We start from the raw sequence: 23,064 nt of genomic DNA, 5'->3' as shown, positions 1-23,064 counted from the left end.
GATTTCTTCTTTCTTCTGTTTTATGTCTTCTGCCTTTTGTCTTCTGTTTTCTGTCTCCTTTCTTCTAGATTTCGTTTTCTTCTTTCTTCCTCCTTGTCAATTGCGTTTTCTCCCGTTTTCTTTCCTTTTTCTACTAGCTTCCGTTTTCTTCTGTCTTCTTTCTTTCTTCTTTCGTCTGGGTTCCGTTTTCTTCTGTCTTCTGTCTCCTGTCTCTTTTTCCTTCTACATTTCGGTTTCTTCTTTTTTCCTCCTTGTCAATACATTTCCTTTCTCCATCTTCTCGGTTCCGAATTCTCCTGTCTTCTTTTCTTCCGTCTTCTCTCTTCTTTCTTCTAGATTTCGTTTTCTTTTTCCTCATACTTATTTATCATACTTATCGAAACTCACTCCGTAATTCACGGCTCTTTAGATTAAATTACATAATTAAAAACGTGATTCATTTTTCACTTCCATTCACCGACTGCCTCGTCAAATTATGAAATTTATTTATTTCGTGATTAATTAATTAACCGAATTATAAATTATCACAGTACCGATTTAACATAAAACGTGCACTAAATCGATCATAAATACTCAGCCGAGTAAGCATAAATTAATCTACGATCCACGCGTGATATCCTTACTCGAAAATTAGTCGAAAATTATTTTACTCCCCTAGACGATCTTCGAGCCCGATCAACTTTGGCCAAAAATTCCTGCGCGTATTTTCCCAGCGATAGCGATCAATATCGAACCAATGGACACAGTTTCCCGCGATTATGCTCGGCCCTGATTAACTTCGCGCCCATGTTCGGCCGCTAATGTAAATTTAATTGCGATTTAAACGTTAGCATCGACGGGCCGATTCTAAGCCCCGGCGATGGAACGAGTTCCCTGCGAAATCGAATAAGCGACGTTAATTCACGGTCGCGCGGGCTCGTTAAATTAAATTTGTCGCTGGCCAAGTGGCCGAGCTGCCGTTTGATCATCGTTACGCGACGCCGGCAGGAATTTGAAAAAATCGGATCAACATCGACCCCGTGGCCCTCCTCCCCGGCCTGATTCGATTAAGACCTTTTTGCGACGAGAGATTTCGCGCGAATTCGCTTCGCCCCGGCGAGGACACTCGCGTTCGGCCTGTATTAACCCTCTGTAATTGGAATTTTTGCTGACCAACGGTACTTGCCAGCGATGGAGGTAAACTGGAGCAATGTTATGACGAGTAAGCGAAAATTCGAGAAATATTCCATTCCGCGTTTATTAACGCAGGAATCTTCGTTGATTAGGGGAAAATTGAGTATATGAGCAGGATTTCAGATTCATTTTCCGTGTTGGAATTTACGGTTAAATAGGGTGGATAGGGGGTAATGCGGTAAAATAGAGTGGTTAAGGGGGGAGAGGGGTAAGATAGGTGGACGGGGGGTGAGTGATAATAATATTTTTGTTAATTCTCCGATGATTAGAGTCTGGACTGGAAAGTAACAAAGATGAAATTGAATGTTAGTAATTGATCTAACATTAGATGGGGTGGACAGGGGGTGAGTGATAATAATGTTTTTGTTAATTCTCGAATGATTCGAGTTTTGACTGGAAATTAATAAAAATGAAATTGAATGCTAGTAATTGATCTAACATTAGATGGGGTGGACAGGGGGTGAGTGATAATAATGTTTTTGTTAATTCCCAAATGATTAGAGTTTTGACTGGAAATTAATAAAAATGAAATTGAATGTTAGTAATTGACCTAACATTAGATGGGGTGGACAGGGGGTGAGTGATAATAATGTTTTTGTTAATTCTCCGATGATTAGAGTTTTGACTGGAAAGTAATAGAAATGAAATTGAATGTTAATAATTGACCAGATGGATGGACAGGGGGTGAGTGATAATAATATTTTTGTTAATTCCCGAATGATTAGAGTTTTGACTGGAAATTAATAAAAATGAAATTGAATGTTAGTAATTGATCTAACATTAGATGGGGTGGACAGGGGGTGAGTGATAATAATATTTTTGTTAATTCTCCGATGATTAGAGTTTTGATTAGAAAGTAATAGAAATGAAATTGAATGTTAATAATTGACCAGATGGATGGACAGGGGGTGAGTGATAATAATATTTTTGTTAATTCTCGAATGATTAGAGTTTTGACTGCAAAGTAATAGAAATGAAATTGCATGTTAGTGATTGATCAAAAAGTATGTAAAAATTGGAAAATAATATATATATCGCATCCCCTGTGCCGACAATAATCGTCTGGTATAGTTGAATTTTTGTCAATTATGGGAAAAAGAATTATGGGTAATGGAGATAAAATACACGAGACAGTGATGAATAAATTGGATGAAATTGAGGAAATATAAATATGCATTCGTATAATTGGAACAATATAATTGTACTTTACTTATTATACAATGAATTATGTGGTGTCATAGAGTATCATAAAAATTACAAAAATATTTGGCTGGGGTTGATGAGAATAAAATAAGAATTCGACTAAATTAAATACGATTTTTTCGTAATTAAAATATTCAGTCTTTGTGCAGTATTCATACCTAATTTCATTCTCCAACCACACCATTAACGACTAAATAAAAAATTGAAAAGCTTCGAAAGAAATTTGAGAAATATAAAATTAAAGTTCGTCTAAATAAAATTCAATATTTTAACAATTAAAGTATTCAGTCCTCCTGTACTATTACTCTATGATGTAGTATAATTCACCACACCTATTAATTACTAAGAAAGCAAATTAAATAATTTCAAGAGAAATTGAAGAAAAATAAAAATAAAAATCGAAATTCGTCTAAATAAAATTTAGTTTTTTAGCAATTAAATTAACCAATCTTCCTGTACTATTACTTTATCATTTAGTATAATTCACCACCCCTATTAACAAATATGAAAACAAACTAAATAATTCCGGAAGAAATTGAAGAAAAATAAAAATAAAAATAAAAATTGAAATTCGTCTAAATAAAATTCAATATTTTAGCAATTAAATTAGCCAATCTTCCTGACCTGTTACTCTATCATATCGTATAATTAACCACCCCTATTAACAAATAAGAAAGCAAACTAAATAATTCCAGGAGAAATTGAAGAAAAATAAAAATAAAAATCGAAATTCGTGTAAATAAAATTCAATATTTTAGCAATTAAATTATCCAATCTTCCTGAACTGTTACTCTATCATGTCGTATAATTAACCACCCCTATTAAAAGCTGCAGAACCAAACTAAAAAATTCCACAAGAAATAATACAGAATCGAAATTCGATTTACCGTGATCTCACCCAAAATTAGAGCCAATATACTACTCGTAATTGACACTAAATCTGCCATGACCGGTCATTTTACCGGTCAAACGAAGAAATAAAATAAGGCAAACTTTAGACAAATGAAACACGAGGTGATATTGAAAAATCAATTATACTCGTATTAAAAGGAAAATCGCAAAGTTAGACGACCAAAGCGACAACGTTGAACACGAAATTTTTAATTTAGAAAGTGACCATTTGGGGCCCGGTACGTTTAGCATTATCCTACCCCCACCCCTTGCGAAGTTTAGCAATCACCCACCCCCAGATCCCAAGCCACCATCTTTTCTCAATTCGATCCTTGGAAATCATTAACGATATTCCGATCTCGTCACCCTGATCGTTGGATAATTGCCGCCCTTATGCGAGAGCTTTTCAATTACGTTGTTTCTATTGCCCGGCGTAATAACATCGATCGGTCCTCGACAGAATTGTTTGCACGTCGCGAATTCGTGTTACGCGCGCGGCTAATCGGATTTACATGGGTCGATGTTTCGGCTAATTATTGTCTTAATTAAAACGCGCACGAGCGAGATGCTCGCCGGCATGCAGGAATATTAGGATCCATTAATGTAATGCGCCGTTTGTTCCCTGCGAAAATCGTGCATCCGGCCGTCGTTTCGAGCCTTTAATTACCGCGCTGATTAACAGATATTAAAACGAGCCCCGGTCATGATTTTCACGGGCCTTCTAATGGCTGTCGCGCGTGATCAACGACTTTAATAGAATCGATATTTAGGTGGATGTACCGGACGCGTTAACTGCGCCCTGTTCGATAAAACGCCCCAATTATACGTCCCTGGCTCCTCGAGGGTGGGCCGCTTTTTCCTCTCCGCTGTCTTTTTATTATTATTTTCATTTTGTTCCCGCTTTTTCCCGACACATTCGACGAATAATTAAGTTACCTCGATATCGATAATTGTAACGTATCGGATAACAGTGGCGGCGAAAAATTTCACGAAATATGCGTGGCTTTCATTATATAAACTACCTTTACTTCGTGTTTTATTTATTTTCTCGATTTTTCTAAATTCTTTCTACTTTTTATCCGGATTATTTGCATATTATTTCCCCGATAACTGTACAAAAGCTTCGTATTTTTTTTTTTTTATAAATTTCTTGTATTTTTATTAATTTTGTATATTATTTAACGGTGATTGTAGTTTATTTCATTTCTCTTTTTAATTTTTATAGCTGTTTCGTTTATCTGTATTATTTACACATTTCTTCTAGATAATTGTCGTTTTATATGTCTTTCGTTTTATTCTCATATATACAGGGTGTCCCAAATGAATGTATACACACTTTGTACGATTATAAAGACAGAATATATTTAAATGGATTACAGATTATGGTGGTAGTAAACTATAATTAAAATGTAAAATATATTTACGTTTTTCAAAGTCTAGTCTAAAATCAGCCATTATTTTAAATGGGTTGTAGTTAGAAAAGAAAAAATAAATTAGGAAGAATAAGGTATTAATGCTAGAACTACCAACCTAGTAAGAATGGCTGGTCCTAGAATTTTTCCTTTTTGCAATCACCGAACACATACACCTGCTTTAAGAATAAAATTTGCATCAACTCATAATAACCCTCTATGGACCGAATATATATTTTTCTTGACTATAAAAATTGTATATAATATAAAATCAACAAATATTAACCAATAAATTCAGCAGTTCTGACAATTTTATTATAACAAATTCATATTAAAAATTTGAAGCAACAATGGTTGTACTATTGTGCCAAGATAATGTGCAATAGATAGACAAGATAATTTTCCACGCCATCTTGTGGAGAGAAGGTCATAGGGGTCCATAGAGGACCTAATCTATCATGATCGAATAACCGGTAAATGAAAAATGTTGGAAGTCAGCTACGCCCATGCAACGATGACGACATGCCTGTCGAAGGTTGCAGGGCATTACCGACCTTTGGACTTCAAGGGGTCGGTTTCGAGGGTTTAAAAGGGCCTACCGTCCCTCGAAGCTCCTCACTCCCAAGTTAGAAACAGAACGGCTAGTTCATACATTGTGACCCATAGTGGTATTCAAAAAGACTCATACGCTTTAGTTATATATCGCATAATAAACCTCTTACAAATAAGATTGCTATACAACTGAATACAGTTATTTCCCTGTGCGTTTGGCTATTTCCTCCACGAAATTCCCAACAAAAAAGAATTAGAATTTTTAAAAATGGAGGTATTGTAAAAATAATTATAAATATATCGAAAGAAAAATCGCGAACTGAAGTGATCAAGACGATAACGATGAATGCAGTATTTAATAAAATACCCATACATTAGCATGTAACTTAAAAGTTACACGGGCCCATAGAGAATTAAGAAAGAACTGTAATCAGTATATTCACTCATATTCATCGGTACCACTGAAATTACTATAATCTATGCACGTTATAGTTAGGTACCCATTAAAGATCGTAGTTCTAGCGTTAAACGAACCAAGTACTTATCAATTCCTGAGAAACTTAAACCAAGAACTACTGTCACTTCCATTTCTTGAATACTATGACCAACCCTAATGCTAATTTACACCACCCCTAAAATCCAGATTGAATCATTCCAATGATTAGTTTGTATTAATGTGTATATAAGAAACTTAAACCAAGGACTACTGTCACTTCCATTTCTTGAATACTATGACCAACCCTAATGCTAATTTACACCACCCCTAAAATCCAGATTGAATCATTCCAATGATTAGTTTGTATTAATGTGTATATAAGAAACTTAAACCAAGGACTACTGTCACTTCCATTTCTTGAATACTATGACCAACCCTAATGCTAATTTACACCACCCCTAAAATCCAGATTGAATCATTCCAATGATTAGTTTGTATTAATGTGTATATAAGAAACTTAAACCAAGGACTACTGTCACTTCCATTTCTTGAATACTATGACCAACCCTAATGCTAATTTACACCACCCCTAAAATCCAGATTGAATCATTCCAATGTTCAGTGTGTATTAGTGTGTATACGTTTTTATTTCCCGATGTTTGTAGATTTTCATTTCTCTTTTCATTTTTAATTTCTGTATCGATAATTGTTCTCTTTTTACCTATACCATTTGTGCTATTTATTCATCGATAATTGTATTTACGTAATTTCTTTCTTCTCTGTCGTTTATATAATGGGAAATCAGAGAAACGATGGGGGGGAGTTAGATCAAAATCGGTCAAACGTTAATTAATTATGCTTATTAAATGGAGTTGCGCGAGTCGAGGGGATTATGATCCCGGAGTACGTCCGTCGGGGGGAAATTCTAAATTAATTCGTCTGACCATTTAATGGGGTTCGTGGCATGCTGGGAAACCGGGGCTTGAATGGCGAGCTTGGAAAAAATGGCTCTCGCGATTCTTCCCGTGTCCGCCATTTTCCCTTTTATTACCATTGCGGCGGCGATACGAGGTAAAGAGAACCACCTCGTTGGGATAAATAGCTGCGCGCATAAATCGCGTAATCGTTCCTGAAAAAATACGCGCTGCGGCTATTTTCTCTGACGATTGTGATCCAAACGGAAATTAAAAAGAGGAGGAGAAGAAAAAAGTAGAAATGAAAAAAAGGGAAGGGAAAAAGGGGGAGAAGAATAACGATAAATTCGGAACGTATACAGGGTAAAATATTACAAGGATCTCCATATTTCGCAATCACACAATTCACGTCAACTACAACCCTGTATCACGCCAGACGTTGTTCGCCATCCCCCCTTTCGGGAAATAAAAATTTATATTTCACATTCATCCGTGGCCAGCGATATTTCTGACTCCATTGCTCAATCACGATCTCGGTTCGTATCGCTCACTAATCCCCCCTGTCTTCCAACTTTCCCATTGGCTACTCAAAATTCTACAAATTTTTGAGAAAGGGGTCGAAGAAACCTTCAGTTTTCTTTTCCTTTTTAAAATTCGTGTTTTCCTTGTTTTTCTAAGTTTCTTAGAATTGTTTCATGTATCTTAAGTATTTTGTCTTGCTAATTCCGAGTTCCAGATTTTGGTTAACATATTTTGAATTGCGATCAAATCGCAATTCGTGGAATGTAGTCTCTCGTTGGAATTTAGGATACAGGGGGACTAAGTAACGAAGGATTCTCGGATCTTCCATCTTTTCTTTTATATCAGATTGCAAATTTTAATTACAACTTTTGCTAGTTTTCGAAATTTTTCTTTTATGATTCATTCGGTTCTCAGATCTCTGTTTCATAAATTTAAAATTCCAATTTCTGGTTGCTTGTGAAGTTTAAAGGGACATGGAACTAGTTCTACGGTAAATTGTGGGAATGTTACGTCAAAAACGAAGAATTTTCGAGTTTCGAGTTTCGAGTTTTAGTTATATTTTTCCATACATGAAAGAAAATTGTAACTCGAGTAATTTTCAACGGGATAACGAAGTATTTCGGCTGCGAACTCCATAAAACAAAACCTTTTAAAAAAACCTTCGTTTCTCGAATTAAAAATCTTTTATTCTCGGTCACTGTGTTCCATATTTTCAACCCCTAAAATTTTCAAAGAAACAGTATAACAATCCCACCACAAATTGTCCAAACGTTATCATAGAAGCCAAGGATTATCCAATTTAAATTTTACAATTTTCAGTCACTCTTTTCCCAATTTTGAATTAAATTGGAACTCTAAACATTTTCAAGGGAACACCATATCAGTCTGACCAAAGATTCACCAAATACCACTCTTTAAAGTAAAGAATTAATCCAACCTTAATTTCCCAAATTAATAATCTTTTATTTTTATTCGGATTTTCCAATATTTCGAATTAAATGGAACCCCAAAAATTTCCAAAAAAGCACCATAGTAATTCAACCAAGGATTCAATTCTCAAAATTTTCGAAGAAACAGTGTAACAATCCCACCTCGAATTGTCCAAACACGAAGGATTATCCAACTTAAATTTTTCAATTTTCAGTCACACTTTTCCAAATTTTAAATTAAATTGGAACCCTAAAAATTTCCAAACGAACACCATATCAGTCCAACCAAATATTCTCCAAATAGTATCCTTTGAAATAAAGAATTAATCCAACCTTCATTTCCCAAATTAAAAATCCTTTACTTTTACTCAAATTTTCCAATATTTCGTATTAAATGGAAACCCAAAAAATTTCGAAAGAAACACCATAGTAATTTAACCAAAAATTCTCGAAATACCACTCTTTAAAATAATGAATTAATCTAATCTTAATTTCCCAAATTAAAAATCCTTTACTTTTACTCAAATTTTCCAATATTTCGAATTAAATGGAACCCCAAAAATTTCCAAAAAAGCTCCATAGTAATTCAAGGATTCAACACCAAAATTTTCGAAGAAACAGTGTAACAATCCCACCTCGAATTGTCCAAGCACCAAGGATTATCCAACTTAAATTTTTCAATTTTCAGTCACACTTTTCCAAATTTTAAATTAAATTGGAACCCTAAAAATTTCCAAACGAACACCATATCAGTCCAACCAAATATTCTCCAAATAGTATCCTTTGAAATAAAGAATTAATCCAACCTTCATTTCCCAAATTAAAAATCCTTTACTTTTACTCAAATTTTCCAATATTTCGTATTAAATGGAAACCCAAAAAATTTCGAAAGAAACACCATAGTAATTCAACCAAAAATTCTCGAAATACCACTCTTTAAAATAATGAATTAATGCAACCCTAATTTCCCAAATTAAAAATCCTTTATTTTTACTCAAATTTTCCAATATTTCGTATTAAATGGAACCCTAAAAAATTTCCAAAGAAACACCATAGTAATTCAAACAAAGATTCTCCAACTATCATCCCTTAAAATTCTCGAGCCTCTTTCTGTACTTGAATATTATACGTAAAATCCCGACATTCAGTCGTTCTCGTTCAAATTTCGTTCGAGCTGCGACACGCTAGAATTTCGCGGGGACGAAAATGGTCCAGTGGATTCGTGTCCTTTCGACACACGGGGAGTCCGCGTCGGGGAGGGCCGTTTGGTGGAACCGGGAATGAAGGAATTATTGGCACGGGATCGAGGAGAGAATTAATGTCGGCCGCGGGTAAATTTATTTCGGCCGACCGAGCGGCGCAACTCGGCCGCTATAATTGAAGGCTGGCCGTGCACTGGAACACGGCGCCGCTTTTGCACGGTTCACGTAGAACAAAGGGAAGATTGTTCCGTTCTGCTAGGGTTTGCCAGCGCGCCGCTTCGAGCCGGAAATGGTCGCGTCGCGACGCGGTCCCTGTCTCTCTGTGTCTGCACGCGTGTACGTGTTTCTTTTTCCGTTTGTTTTTCCTCTTCCCCTCCCCAGCCCCATTTCCCTTTTACTTTTTGGTTTTTCAGAGATAAAGAGAGAATTCCCGCTTTTTCCTTTTTCCTAGCGGAATTTCGCTCGTTTATACTTCGATTCCTTCTGGGGCTTCTGCCGCTCGTTTGCTCTTCGTATAACGCTACATTTGTATCGTGTTTTTGTAAGCCTGTTACTGTTTGTGTCTCGTCCTTTCTTGTTGTTACTTAACGCCACGAGTCGTGACAGATTAATTGTATATTATATCAACATACAGAAATCATTGATCAATTTATTGCTTATGGATATATTGAAGCAATATATTCATTAGGTTATTCGGAAAGTAATTTCGTATAAAAAAATAAAATATTTAGGCACTATACAAAAATTGTCTTTCATTTTCATAAAAAAAAAGAGAAGGAAATGACTTTTCGAACAACATAATAAAATGTAAAATTATCATTTGAAAATGTCATAGTTTAAAATGATATGCTATAGAGATATGGAGTGCTCTTCTGTTGAGAAAGAAATTTTTGGAAACGAAATAGGATAAAGGGGACGTGACTTGTAATTATTGCCAAATTTTGATCCATTTTTTCTTCCATATGTGATTATTTATGTTTTAATTATGTATATACGAAAGTAGAAACAGCGCTTACATTTATATGTTAGAGTGAAATATATATGGAACGATATGGTACATGTAACATCAGGATTACTTCAGTAAAATTTAAAAAATAATTCAACGATGTGTTTATGTTACATTTGTGGGAGATATGGACCGTGGTGGCGCTAGTGAGTTAAGTGAAAAATCGTCTTAGCGCTGTCCTATAAGTAACTAAGGAAATTTTCTATTGGTTACATTTATTGGAGATATGGGACCGTGGTGGCGCTAGTGAGTTCCGTGCAGAACTGTCTTAAGGCCATCACAGAAGAAAAGAAATAAAACAAAATTATATTGAAACTTGTTACCTTTTAATTAACTACGTTTTCTGGCTAATATTCTACTTACGGGTCGTGGTGGCGCTAGTGAGTTCTGTGCAGAACCGTCTTAAGGCCATCACAGAGGAAAAGAAATAAAACAAAATTATATTGAAACTTGTTACCTTTTAATTAACTACGTTTTCTGGCTAATATTCTACTTACGGGTCGTGGTGGCGCTAGTGAGTTCTGTGCAGAACCGTCTTAAGGCTATCACAGGGGAAGAGAAACAAACCAAAGTTATACAAAACTCATTACCTCTTTATTAACCATGTTTTACTGACTAATATTAACATTGGTCGAGCAATGTGTCTCTGAATTATTTCCTCCCTTAACTGACATAATTTTCACACTTCCCTTCTCCTTCATATACCATCGCTGTTTCAAATATTCTAGTTTATCGAATTAAAATACACTTATCCTCCACCCGAAACCTGCGAATTATTCACCCTCGATCAAACTCACCGCAACACCTGCCACACTTTTCTCTCTGCAACCCCATCCAGTGGCACCCGTCACCCAATCCACCTTCCCCAATTGCTCCTAATCGACGCCTGCTAAACCGATCACCTCGAAGACTCCATTCCATCACGTCGACTCTCGGTTCCTTCTCACCTTCACCTGCTTGCTCCGCCCCAAAGATTAACCAGCGCTAAAAGATCGAGCGTTCCCCAGTGTGATCCCTTCCTCGATCCTCGTTCATCCTCCACTACCACGTGTCGTCGCGTGGCCATTCCCAAGCACCATCATCAGCCTGTTCTCAACCACGGCTCTCTCTCTGTTGCAGGCGAAATTGGAAACGAAAGCGCTGAAAGCGAAGAGGCCGGGCTTCACGGACGAGCGGTACAACGAGACCAGCTATTACGTGGAGAACGGTGAGTATTTTATGTCTCGACCCACCCGATATTATCCGACAAATTGCCGCGCGTAAACGGCGTCGCGCGTCCCCATGGAGGCCGTTGCACGCGCGCCGCGTATCGGCAATTAACGGTTAACGCGCGGATTTATGACGGCCGATCGATCATCGATCAACGGCCCCGCCCACGGCAAATTAGCCGTGGCCCGTGTTTTCACCGGAGAATTCAGGAATTCCGCGCGTGTGCCGGCTAACTCGATTTCATCGCCGAGCGCGTCACACGCGCCCGCTTCCGCCGAGCTGATCCGCGCCGCGATCGCGTAACAACGGGATATCGATTGGTGAGTTGGCAGAGCAGTTCGCCAGGACACGTCAGGCTAGATTCTTATTCCGGGAGCTTGTTCTTTGTTCGGCAGTCGTTAGAGGGGTGAGATCGGTGACGAATGATGGGGCTTGCGCGAGAGTTTTCCTCGCCGGGTTGTTTGGGTGCTTTAGTTCAGAGCGAGGGGTGTAATAATGAGGAAATGGTAGGGGTTGAGTGGAGGAAGGGTACGTCTCGATCGAGGTTAGGTTAAGTGGTGCGAAGTTTGATTTAGTGGGTATTACAGGATGATAACAGATTATAGGAATAAATAATTATATGCAATATACAGGGTGTCGATTGAGTTGATTTCAGGGGAACAATCTGCCTCTAAAATTATGAAATAGAAAATGCAAAAATAGTTCATGGTTTTTAAATCGCTTTTTCTCGCTGAGTCAGCTTGAATGGAACACCCTGTATATTTTTTCATCAGATTTGGAATTGCTGTATTCCAGGTATTCGAATTATGCGATCTATACTCGTACCAGTCTTTGTCTTCTTCTAATTTACGGCCTTGAAAAAATTTGAGTGCACAAAAATAATTTTCAAAATTATCGAAATATTCTCTTCGACTCAGGTAGTAAAAATGGAAAAAGACAGAAAAGGAACTTATTAAATGGACGAAAATAATACTTGGGATATACGTTTTCAACTACCAAACCGAAAGTTGAATGGTTGAAATCCTATTTGAGCTGGGAAATAGTAGGAGACAAATTTTCCTCGTGGCATTTCTACATTTTCCCGGACATATTTCACGATCGTCACGAGTTAGTCGCACGCGTGGTTAAAAGCCTGCTGTCCCATCGCGATAACGAGGAAATTGTTTCGAAAAAAAAGAGTGCTCCGAGTAAAATAATCAATTTTCGCTAACACCCACCGTTCCATTCCGGCCGTATGCAGCCAACGTGACGAAGCTCCCGTCCGGAAGATAACTCGATCGTCCCTGCAGCAGGGTCGATGAAAACGAAAACACCGAAAGAGCTTTTCACCTCGACCCTTTCCCCGCCCCTTTCCCCGGCCGTTCGATTTCGTTGGCATTGTGAGCCGCGCGGCTATCCCGACGGCGGGAACCGGTAGACAGCAGCCGGATCATTGTTCGAATCGCGGCCATTTGCGGGATTATCCGCGATTACCTCGGCGAACAGAGCGCCGGTGAAGCTGCAGTTACCGGTTGTAAGGTCGACGAGGATACGGATAAAGCGATTAACGCGTATCACCGTTCGTTTTTATCGCCCGACGCTTGTCCGGCGTCGAAACAGGGTGGAGACAGACGATCACGCGCGTCCCTTCGCAACGTGACGTCGTTAAGACGCGGGATTACCCCGGAATCCCGGGTATTTTTATTCATCCACGCGATCCGCCATTGGCCAACCGTCGCTTCTCCACGGTCGTTAACGCGCGACGCGAATTAATCGCGGCAGCTTCGCGCAATGAGGTTAAAAGGGGATCAGCGCGTCCATAAACTCCCTACGCGGTGTCGCAGGGACCCGCGGTGACGCGACACGCGCCTGGGCCGCGCGGGCGTGGCCTACTCGCGCCGCGGTGGTGGGGGAGCAACCCTGAGCGCGCGGAAACTCCGGCACGGGCTATAGCCTGTCGCGTGTATCGTTCGCGCGACCTGTACGGAGCGAAGGAGCGTTCCTTCGCTGCGGTTAGTCACCGAACTTGGACGTAGAATTAAAAGCGTATTTATCCGATCGACTGGCGACGACAATGGACTCTTCGCGGACGATCGACAGCTGAATGGACGTTAATTAAAAAGCCAGCTACAGCTCGCGTCCCGGCTACTCGCGTGACTTATCAATACCTTGCAGCCCGAAACCGATATCGTGCGGTTTATTAAGCGGATAACGAGTAGGTCTACGGTACGAGATCCAGGTGATCGGGTCTTCTAAACGAGTCACGAGCCGGAACCAGGCGGAACGGGCCGACGAAGTCGATTTATCGAGTGTCAATACGTTGTGTAATTAAAGAGATGCCCGGTTCCGTGTGTTTCCTGGTCGACGCGGCGTATTATCGACATTCCACGGGAATCGTTTGATAGACGAACACCGATAGGCGGCTATGGCTATGCTCATTAGTGGAAGTAACGTTTGCCCGTCGATAACGAAGGACATTACGGGGGAAATGAACGGTAGGAAAATCGAAAAGCTCCTCTTTCGAGCAGCTTCCTCGAAGGACGATTAATTTCACGGCGAGGACCCTTGTTAACGGCGATCCCTCGTCGGCCATGGAAGAAATTTCGCTTCAGTTTTACATTATCGGACGTATCGAAGGGATAATGGGGGGAGTATCGTGCATCGGGAGAGCCTGCGATATTTTATTCATTAATACGGTATTAACCTTTATATCTGAAGGAGGCCTCCTTCCGTTTAATGGGTCCTTAAGTCATTATATATATATTCCTCGAGGATGATAAAACGCATAAGTAAGGAGGGACGATTATTCCATCGTTACGATGTTTTTCCACCGATTTCGAAGGTTTTCCGAATTTCAGTTAAACGAATGGATCAGAGGCCGACTGGAGTAGCTAAATAATCTTCCTACCTTGCTCCCCGTTCCTTTAATCTTCTTTCTCCTTTACCGTCCCGAAGACCAACTTCTGCTACCACTCGAAACCAGCCCCGGGAACTTTCGCCAACTCCTCGTCGATCTTGCGAGCGAAAAAGGAGCGATAAATCCGGCAGTTTTCGATCGCCAGCGCGAAATACCCTTCCTGGTCGCGGTGTTTCCATTAAAAAGATTGGAAAATGCCGAGCGAAATGGTTTCCGCGATTCTCGAAAACTCGCCAGACCCCCGCGGCGTATTTCCTTCGATCTCTCCTCGAGAAACCACCCTGGACGCGCCACCCCCACCTTCCAGGCCATTCAGGACACGACTCCGTGAGCGATTCCGCGGGAAATCGGGCGAAGTTGACGGCGTTGGTCGCGTTCGATGCCTATCGATTGCCTGCAAGTTCATTATTGCGAGTCGCAGCGGCGAATTCGCGATAACAGGGACGACGTGGTCTGGCCGAAGTGAAAAGGAAAGGTTCGCTCGAGGCACGTAAGGACCGGCGCGAGGGTGTCTGAGAGAACACAGGGCTGACTGGAGCTTGGCGAGAGCGCCGAGAGGGGCGCAGGCGGCTGAAAGAGGGTGGAAGGATCGGTGAAGGAGGCGAGAAACAGGGAAAGGAGAGAGAGGTGGCCGATGAATCGATCGAATATTTAGACCCGCTGGCATATCGACAACCGATATCTGTTCCACATTCGAATAATAGACTCGCACGGCTGACGACGTGCTGCCGGGGCATCCTCCAGTTCCTCCTCCGACGAAACAAAGACCTATTAATGCCACTCGAAAGACACACGCCCACCGGGCTCCGATGGACGTCCCCCTTAACGCGAGAAACGCATTCCATTACCGGAGACTTGTGACACCGCCAACTGATAGTCAAACGAGTCCCGGTTCCGTCTCTGCCTTCCTCGCAGTCTTTCGTTCTTGTCTCTGCGTTGATCGCCTCGCTTCCTATCTTCCTCCCATTGTCGCCCGTGCGCTCATCGGCGAGCTTTCTGTCTTCGTTTCAGCCTATCGTTGTCTGCGAGCTGATAGGTCCGGCTTCCGTCTTCGTTCCAGTCTGCCCGTTGTTGTCCGAGTGTCTGTCGGTTCGTTTCCCTTGTACCCGATGGTGGAACAGTTGGGGGAAAACACGGGAGTTAGGCTGACGATGATCTTCCAGGGTAAATATCGCTCGAGGAGGGTGTAGAGCAGGGTGGGTGGCCACTTTCCAGTTCCTCTGATTTTCTGCAAGTGCCAAAGTGTCCGAGGCTGCACCACGCCGCCGACTGACCCCTTGGTCAGCTACTCCACGTCGACGACGTCCACTCAATGGTCACTTGTGGTCAGCCAGTCCTCGCTACTGGTCACTTTCCCCGGAATCGTTCAGGGCGACTACCACTCGCCACTTTGGACGCCTCTCGGGGTACTCTTCCAGTTCTAGCTACTCTATGCACTGTGCTGTGCTCCTCCCGAATCTATGGCGGGAAAATAAACCCTCGCTTTATGGGTTTCTGGGTGCAGCAATTCCTGGTACAGGACGTTCTCTAGTTTTTAGGAAAGCTGGAGAAGTTTCTGCGTTCTAGCATTGGAAAGATTTTGTGTGGAAAAGGAATTACAGAATGATAAATATTCAGCTCATTTATAGTACAGACCAGTCCAAAATTCGACATAACAAAAATTGTTGTAGTCTATATAGTCTCTTATAGTATTAAGATGTATATATACTAGATATATTATAGTATTATATTATCATAGTCTCTTATACTATTTTATAGTATAAAATAATTATAGTCAGCATTGTCAATTACTTGCTTCTTGTCATAGTACCTACAAGAAATTTTCGAAATTATTGAAACGTGTATTATTAAATTATTAAATTATTAAATTCGTGGCCCACAATTTCGTGTTTTTACGAGAAAGGTCTGATTTAAATGAAACATCGTGGGTTTCCATGGTAGACAGAGATACATATATATTTTTCTTAGCTACTGTAACCTAAGTTTAAGGGACGAAATTCTGGCCCAGAGATCGTTTGTCAAAACTCAAACTCGGAAATAGAGATAGGAAAAGAAACTTTTAATCAAAATTTATGGATTATCGATATATCGATAGAAAATATATGTTAGTTTACCAGGAATTTTCACTCGTTTCCGAATTAGGAATTTTTTGGAAATCGATTTTTTGAGTGCAGTTTCATCCCTTAAACTTAAGTCACAGTAGCTAGTAGAACCTAGCAGAACTTATACAAATTGAAATAGCTATAGCAATTCAGTACGTTCTGATCCCTTCATTATTTATATATTTTGTATATAATTATAATTATAACTATAAATATACAAAAAATATAAAAATTTATATAAATAAATTTAATTATCAATTTACAATAATTTACTAAATAAAATAAAATTAATTCGTGTTAAGAAATGTTTCTAATAATATTAGAAATTATAATTAAATTACTAGTAGAGTCATATATATATTAACAAATTTTTTTACAATTCTGATCTCCATTGTCAAAGTATAAAATGGTAGTTTTGGAATTTGTATCGTTACAATCAAAGAGAAATATGTATTAACAATTTAGATAAGGAATTTCCAGGGATTTTAATCATCTTACCATTATTTGATATCTTATCAACAATTTTTGTCCCATGTTTAGTTTTACTCGTTACCATATATCAACAAGCCAATGAGACGAAAGAACGAACAACCCTGAAAGCTTCTGAAGCCACCCTAAATTACATAGAAATGGCCGCATAAAAATCTCACCGCTCCAGCTTCATCCGAACTTCCTGTCAAGTCCATCGAAACATCTTCGCAAACTTCGTCGCTTGACCGATTTTACGTATGAACCCTCGGCCACCCCGTCGACTTCTTACCCCAACTCTCCTGTCCTGAATATTCTTCCACCCTTACACCACACCCTGGCACACAAAATTCGCTCGCAATGCCCCTATCTCTCTCTGGCAATCCCAAAATCGAATGCCACCCCAGCACATCGCCCCGCTCTCCACCCTCTGCCACTAACCCTCCACTTTCATCATCGAATCGAAGCTGAACCCGCTCCTCCGCGCCCCCGAAAACAAGCCGAGCAAGGTACAAAGCCATCGAGAAGGCCGAGCAAGGTTCCCAGGACAATTAAATCGACCGGATCGAACCTTGGAGCGAGTCGCATTGAAGGGGCGCGTTATCAGAGCTAGGTTGATGCAACGTTCACGCTGCTGGGGCTCATAGCTAGGCGATCAAGCCCGACATAGCTGATACACGTGTATACAACGAAGATAGAGGGGTGGAGCTTCTACGTGATTCAAATCTAGATCCGATCCTATCTCGGTCGGAGGAGCCAGGAGTACGCTATTGGCCAGAGCAATCCTTGGCTCACGGTACTTCGTCTACCTTCCTCCTTCACTCCACCTCTTATAACTCCCTTGCCCACCTCCGCCACCCCTACCACCTGCCTTTTTGGCTCTCTCTCCCTTTTCAGAGGAGCTCCGCAAGATCGGAGGAGCTTTCGAGTTGAGCAGGTGGCCGTGTGCAAGTTCGTATTTTTGTCTCTGAGAATCTTACCAAGCTTCTTCTTCATCCCCGTGCATCGGGGCTGGCTTCCTACCCCGTCGGCTGCTTCCGGAATCCCGAGGACGTACCGAGGTTTTATTCGCTCGCGGGATCTTAAGACCCGTTCCTCCGAGTCTGGTAATTTTTTTCGTTCTCTTTTCCTTTTGGAAAAGCTTCGGAAAAACAGATTCGTGTTCCAAAGAGTCGTGGTATTACGCGGGTGCTGCGTGATCGTTTTTGAGGGTTGAAACGTTCGATATTTTGCAGGTGTTTCAGCTTGCTTTTGGTTTAGGTTCGTGCTCGTGTCGCGTAGGATTAGAAGGCGTTTGTTTAGTATTAGTATTCGTTGGAATATGTTGGTAAATGCTTATTGTATTTTCATATTGTGTTTTCAGTTGTACAATTGTATGAATTATTTTCAGGGAACGCGATAATTAATCGGTCGATAACGAATGAAACTCGCGGCTTTAAAGCGTGTCCTTGCCCATTCCACAGGGAAAATTCTCCGCCATTATTGCTTGCTGTGTAACCGGAATACAATGATGTAGAGAAACTCTTTCTTCCGACCTTTTCTTGCTATTAAAGTAGAACAAGTAGGCGACCGCCTGTCATACATCGTAAAAACTGTGACAAGAAGCTCCTGGTTATAAATACACAGCGTGTCTCTCGAAGCTTGCTTCGATTCACTACCCCCTCGAGAATTCGTACAGCAAAGACGAGGCAACCATCCATTGTGCCCGAATAAAATTTTCAAACTGCAATTTCCTTCGTTTATAATTTTAAATTTACCCCTTACAGGAATTCATTTCCTAAGAAAAATGATTAATTATTAATTATTAATTATGAATATTCGATTGTAATATAAATCCATGAAACATATAGTGGATACACCAGAGTCACGAATTTTAGATTCATCCTTTGCTTGAATTAATTTTCGAAATAAAATTATTAATTATAAATCTTCGTTTGCTCAATGAATCCATATAAATATGCAATGCATATATTAGAGTCACGAATTTTAAATTCATCCCTTGCACGAATTAATTTCCTAATAAAAATTATTAATTATTAATTATAAATATTCGATTGTAACATAAATATATGAAACATATAGTGGGCACACCAGAGTCACGAATTTCAAATTCACGTCTCGCATGAATTAATTCCCTAACAAGAATTACTAATTATTAATTATAAATCTTCGTTTGTCCAATAAATGCATAAAGTACCCAGTGTACTATACCCAAGTCACGAATTTTAAATTAACACCTTGCACGAATTAATACCCTTACAAAAATTACTAATTATTAATTATAAATCTTTGTTTCTTTAATAAATCCTTAAAGCATGCACTGTTTTTAGCGGAGTCACGAATTTTAAATTCATCCCTCACGCGAATTAATTTCCTCTCAAAAATTACAAACTATTAATTATAAATCTTGGTTTGCCCAATAAATCCATAAAGCACTCACTGTTTTTAGCTGAGTCACGAATTTCAAATTCACCCCTTGCACAAATTATTAATACCCTAACAAAAATTACTAATTATTAATTATAAATCTTCGTTTGTCAAATAAATCCATATAGCATGCAGTACATACACTAAAATCACGAATTTTAAATTCACCCCTTGCACGAATTAATTTCCCAACAAAAATTGCTAATTATTAATTATAAATCTTCGTCTCTCCAATAAATCCATAAAGCATGCACTGTTTTTAGCCGAGTCACGAATTTTAAATTCACCCCTTGCTCGAATTAATTCCCTCTCAAAAATTACAAACTATTAATTATAAATCTTCGTTTGCCCAATAAATCCGCAAAGTACTCAGTGTACATATTGTACATACTAGATGCTCGTATATCAAACTCCTACCCCGAGAATAAATTTTGAAATGGGAAATATTAATTATTAATCGTGAATGATAAATCTTCGTGCTTTTAATCAATCCTCGAAGCACCGATTGTACACACAGCTTCTACCCCATCCCTCTTCGTCCCTTTGTCCATATACATATACATATTTGTTTTCATTGGTCGGCTTTGCGTCTGAAACGACTCTCGAATCGAGGGAAAATATTTCCTTTCTCTCCCCGGGATTTTCTCCCTTTTTCTCCCCGATTTTTATCGTGCACCCGGAAACTCCGACTATCGCGACGGTCGTTATCGTCTTCATTCGACGAGTGAAGCTCTCCTCGGGCGACGGGCGACGATTCGCGACTTTGCGGCCAGTTTCCAACTGATGTTCGCTGATTTCAACCCTGGTTTTACATCCCAGACGATTTCCTGGCTCCTCCGCTTGACGATGCCTAGTGCCACGATTGATCCCTCGCGTTTCGCGAACATCCAAATTATCCACCCCCTCTCCTTGAAATTCCTCTTCTTCTCAGACATCGAGACCACGAAACAATCTTCCATCCTCTTACTCTCAACAGTTTCAAATTTATGACACGATCTATGTAGACATCGGAGACAACAGTGGGCGGTCACTGATCAAATCATTCAGCTCGGTTCCTCCTCCACGCGTTCATTCGACACACTGTGTGTGCCAAAACGCTGCAAAAGACGAAAAATCTACGTCTTTCCCGCTGACGTCACTCGCGTGGGTGAAAACCATATCGTCCGGCGCCAAACATTTGGGATCGGGCCTAGATCAACAGTGATCTACAATCCCGCGGATCATCGTTGCATCTGGTAGCCATCGCGTCGTGTAGTCTCTCGAGACTCTTATCTCGGATGCAAACACGCGTACCCGAATATCTTCGCGTCGATGGCGAGATTTCAGCGAGCAGGGACGTCGAGGTTCGCTCGGCGCGGCCGCCATTTTGTTGTCACGCGAGGGCGCCACGAAATGTCGACTCGTTAACGTCGTAACGGCGTAGAAGACTCCTATTTTTCTTCTTAACCAGCGTTTATTTATTTATTATGTGTATGTGCCTTGAGCATTGATAACAAGAATATATAGAATTGGATACTATGGAGATTATTTTTATCAAAATTCCATATATTGTAGGTGGAGGTTAGGGAGACAAGACACGAGAAATATACTATATTTTATAACTACAACTTTACCATCGAAGCTTAAATTACACTCTAATGTTCACTAATTAATTCTGACTTTCCTGGCCTTTTTACACTCTTCCCCGACCTCATGCAATCTTAACCCTTTGAACTCGAAGATTTCTTCGTTGTGAAGATGCAATTCGAAGCTCCTCTTAGATTTTTATAAGCCCTCTGATACTTTTCATGCTAAAATTAAAGAAAGTAAATCATGAATTTGCGTGAGAAGCGAACAAATAGAATAATTTTATTTCGATGTTCTTAATATAATTATCGTTATCCATTATTTAAGTTATAGCATTAAAACAAACGGTGACTGAGAGTCACCTCTCGAGTACAAAGGGTTAACACATTGCGTACAGGTGACGAGATATCTCGTCTTTAGCAAGTCGAAGGTTGTAGCCTGGCGACGAGATATCTCGTTTTCAGATTTCTTCGACTCAATCGATGATTTGAGGAATTAAAAATAGATTTTCTCGTTACGTTACCAGGGTAACGAAGTCTTGTGTATTCTCATTCTAATACCTTATGTGAAAATAATACCAAATGCGACTTAAGAAAGTGCATATATGCATATACATATCGTATAAAATGTTTCTGGATCGCCCAAACAAGTGAGTGCCGTACGCAATGTGTTAACTCCACGGCGCCATCTACTTCGAAGCTGTAGGTGCGTTCCTAAGCTCCTCACTGGCAGATGTCGCTCTATCATAAACTTTCAAAATTGAAATTTTTAATAATAGAATTATATCCTATATCTTTGAATTTTAAATTCATTACACTTTTCTGTCATATTAAAATTTAAGTTTTATCGAATAAGAAAATTCTATATTGATTAAATGAATGTTATATCCTATATCTTTGAATTTTAAATTCATTACACTTTTCTGTCATATTAAAATTTAAGTTTTATCGAATAAGAAAATTCTATATTGATTAAATGAATGATTTAAAGGAGGATAATTTATTAATCATTCGTTCTAGCTAATCATGTGAGAAAATTTAGAACGAATTTCAGCTAATATTATACTAATGACAGCTAATATTGGCTTGTATTTAACCCTTTGAACTCGAAGATTTCTTCGTTGTGAAAATGCAATTCGTAGCTCTTAGATTTTTATAAGCTCACTGATACTCTTTATGCTAAAATTAAAAAAAGAAAATCGTGAATTTGCGTGAGAAACGAACGAATAGAATAATTTTATTTCTATATTCTTAATATAATTATCATCATCCATTATTTCAGTTATAGCATTAAAACGGTGACTGAGAGTCACCTCCCGAGTGCAAAGGGTTTATATAAGTTAACTGAATCTGTTACTATCGTGTAATTGGAGCAACCCTTCCGTCAAATTGACGGGTTCCGTAAATCTAGTGTTAAAGGAGGATAATTTATTAATTATTCATTCTAACCAATCGAGCAAGAAAATTTAGAATTAATGTCAGCTAATATTAGCTCGTATTTAATTTATTTAGGCTTTAGACGCGGAGTATTAGTGACAGGTGTGGAAATCTTGGAGGTTACTTACTGAGGACTTACTGAGGATTTTTGGGAATTCTTTGGATTCTTTTCGGTGGTGAGTGTGGATCGCCCAACGGGATCCTCCGCGTGGAGTAGCGCGCTGTCGCGCGGATCATCGTCTGGATGCACGCGAGTCCGCTCGCAATCTCGATCTACCCACGTCCGCCAGTAAATTCCGGGCTTCTGTCCGCCGTGTATAATTCGCCGGGAGATAAGATTACCCCAGGCAAGACGATGTATACACCGCCGCGATTTAGCGTGCTGGTAATGATACGTTGCGAGAAAGCGCTCCTCCTGCACTCTTCCTCGCGATCCGCTCGATAACGCGTGAGAATATTAATGATGCTCGCCTGATTCGCCAACGTGTCTGCTGATTTTCCCTCGGCCCGTGACTGATAATCCGGCTTGGGAATACGCTGCCCGATTGCACCCTTCTTGCACCCTTCTTGCGTCTCGTTTAAATAACTTCGCCTATTTGCTTGTCTTCTTTCTTCTCCCCTCCCTTTCCACGGATGTTTTAGAAATATTTTTCGTGACTGCTATATTTTAAATATCGTATAAGAATTATATCTAATATCTATTATTATATAATATCTATT

At 39.7% G+C, this 23,064-nt stretch overlaps 1 protein-coding gene across 1 annotated transcript in view; it reads left to right on the top strand.

The window, feature by feature from the left end:
* Positions 1-23,064, top strand: part of LOC108555700 (RNA pseudouridylate synthase domain-containing protein 2) — a 144,729-nt gene that overhangs the window by 13,307 nt on the left and 108,358 nt on the right. The window contains exon 4 of the mRNA XM_017911481.1: positions 11,360-11,447. Within this exon, the coding sequence (XP_017766970.1) occupies positions 11,360-11,447 (88 nt within the window). The remainder of the gene's footprint in view (positions 1-11,359; positions 11,448-23,064) is intronic.

The sequence above is a fragment of the Eufriesea mexicana genome, unplaced genomic scaffold (assembly GCF_001483705.2).
Source record: "Eufriesea mexicana isolate 0111107269 unplaced genomic scaffold, ASM148370v2 scaffold278, whole genome shotgun sequence".
Lineage (NCBI taxonomy): Eukaryota > Metazoa > Arthropoda > Insecta > Hymenoptera > Apidae > Eufriesea > Eufriesea mexicana.
The sequence above is the reverse complement of the archived record's forward strand: the minus strand, read 5'-3'. Positions and strand labels throughout refer to the sequence as shown.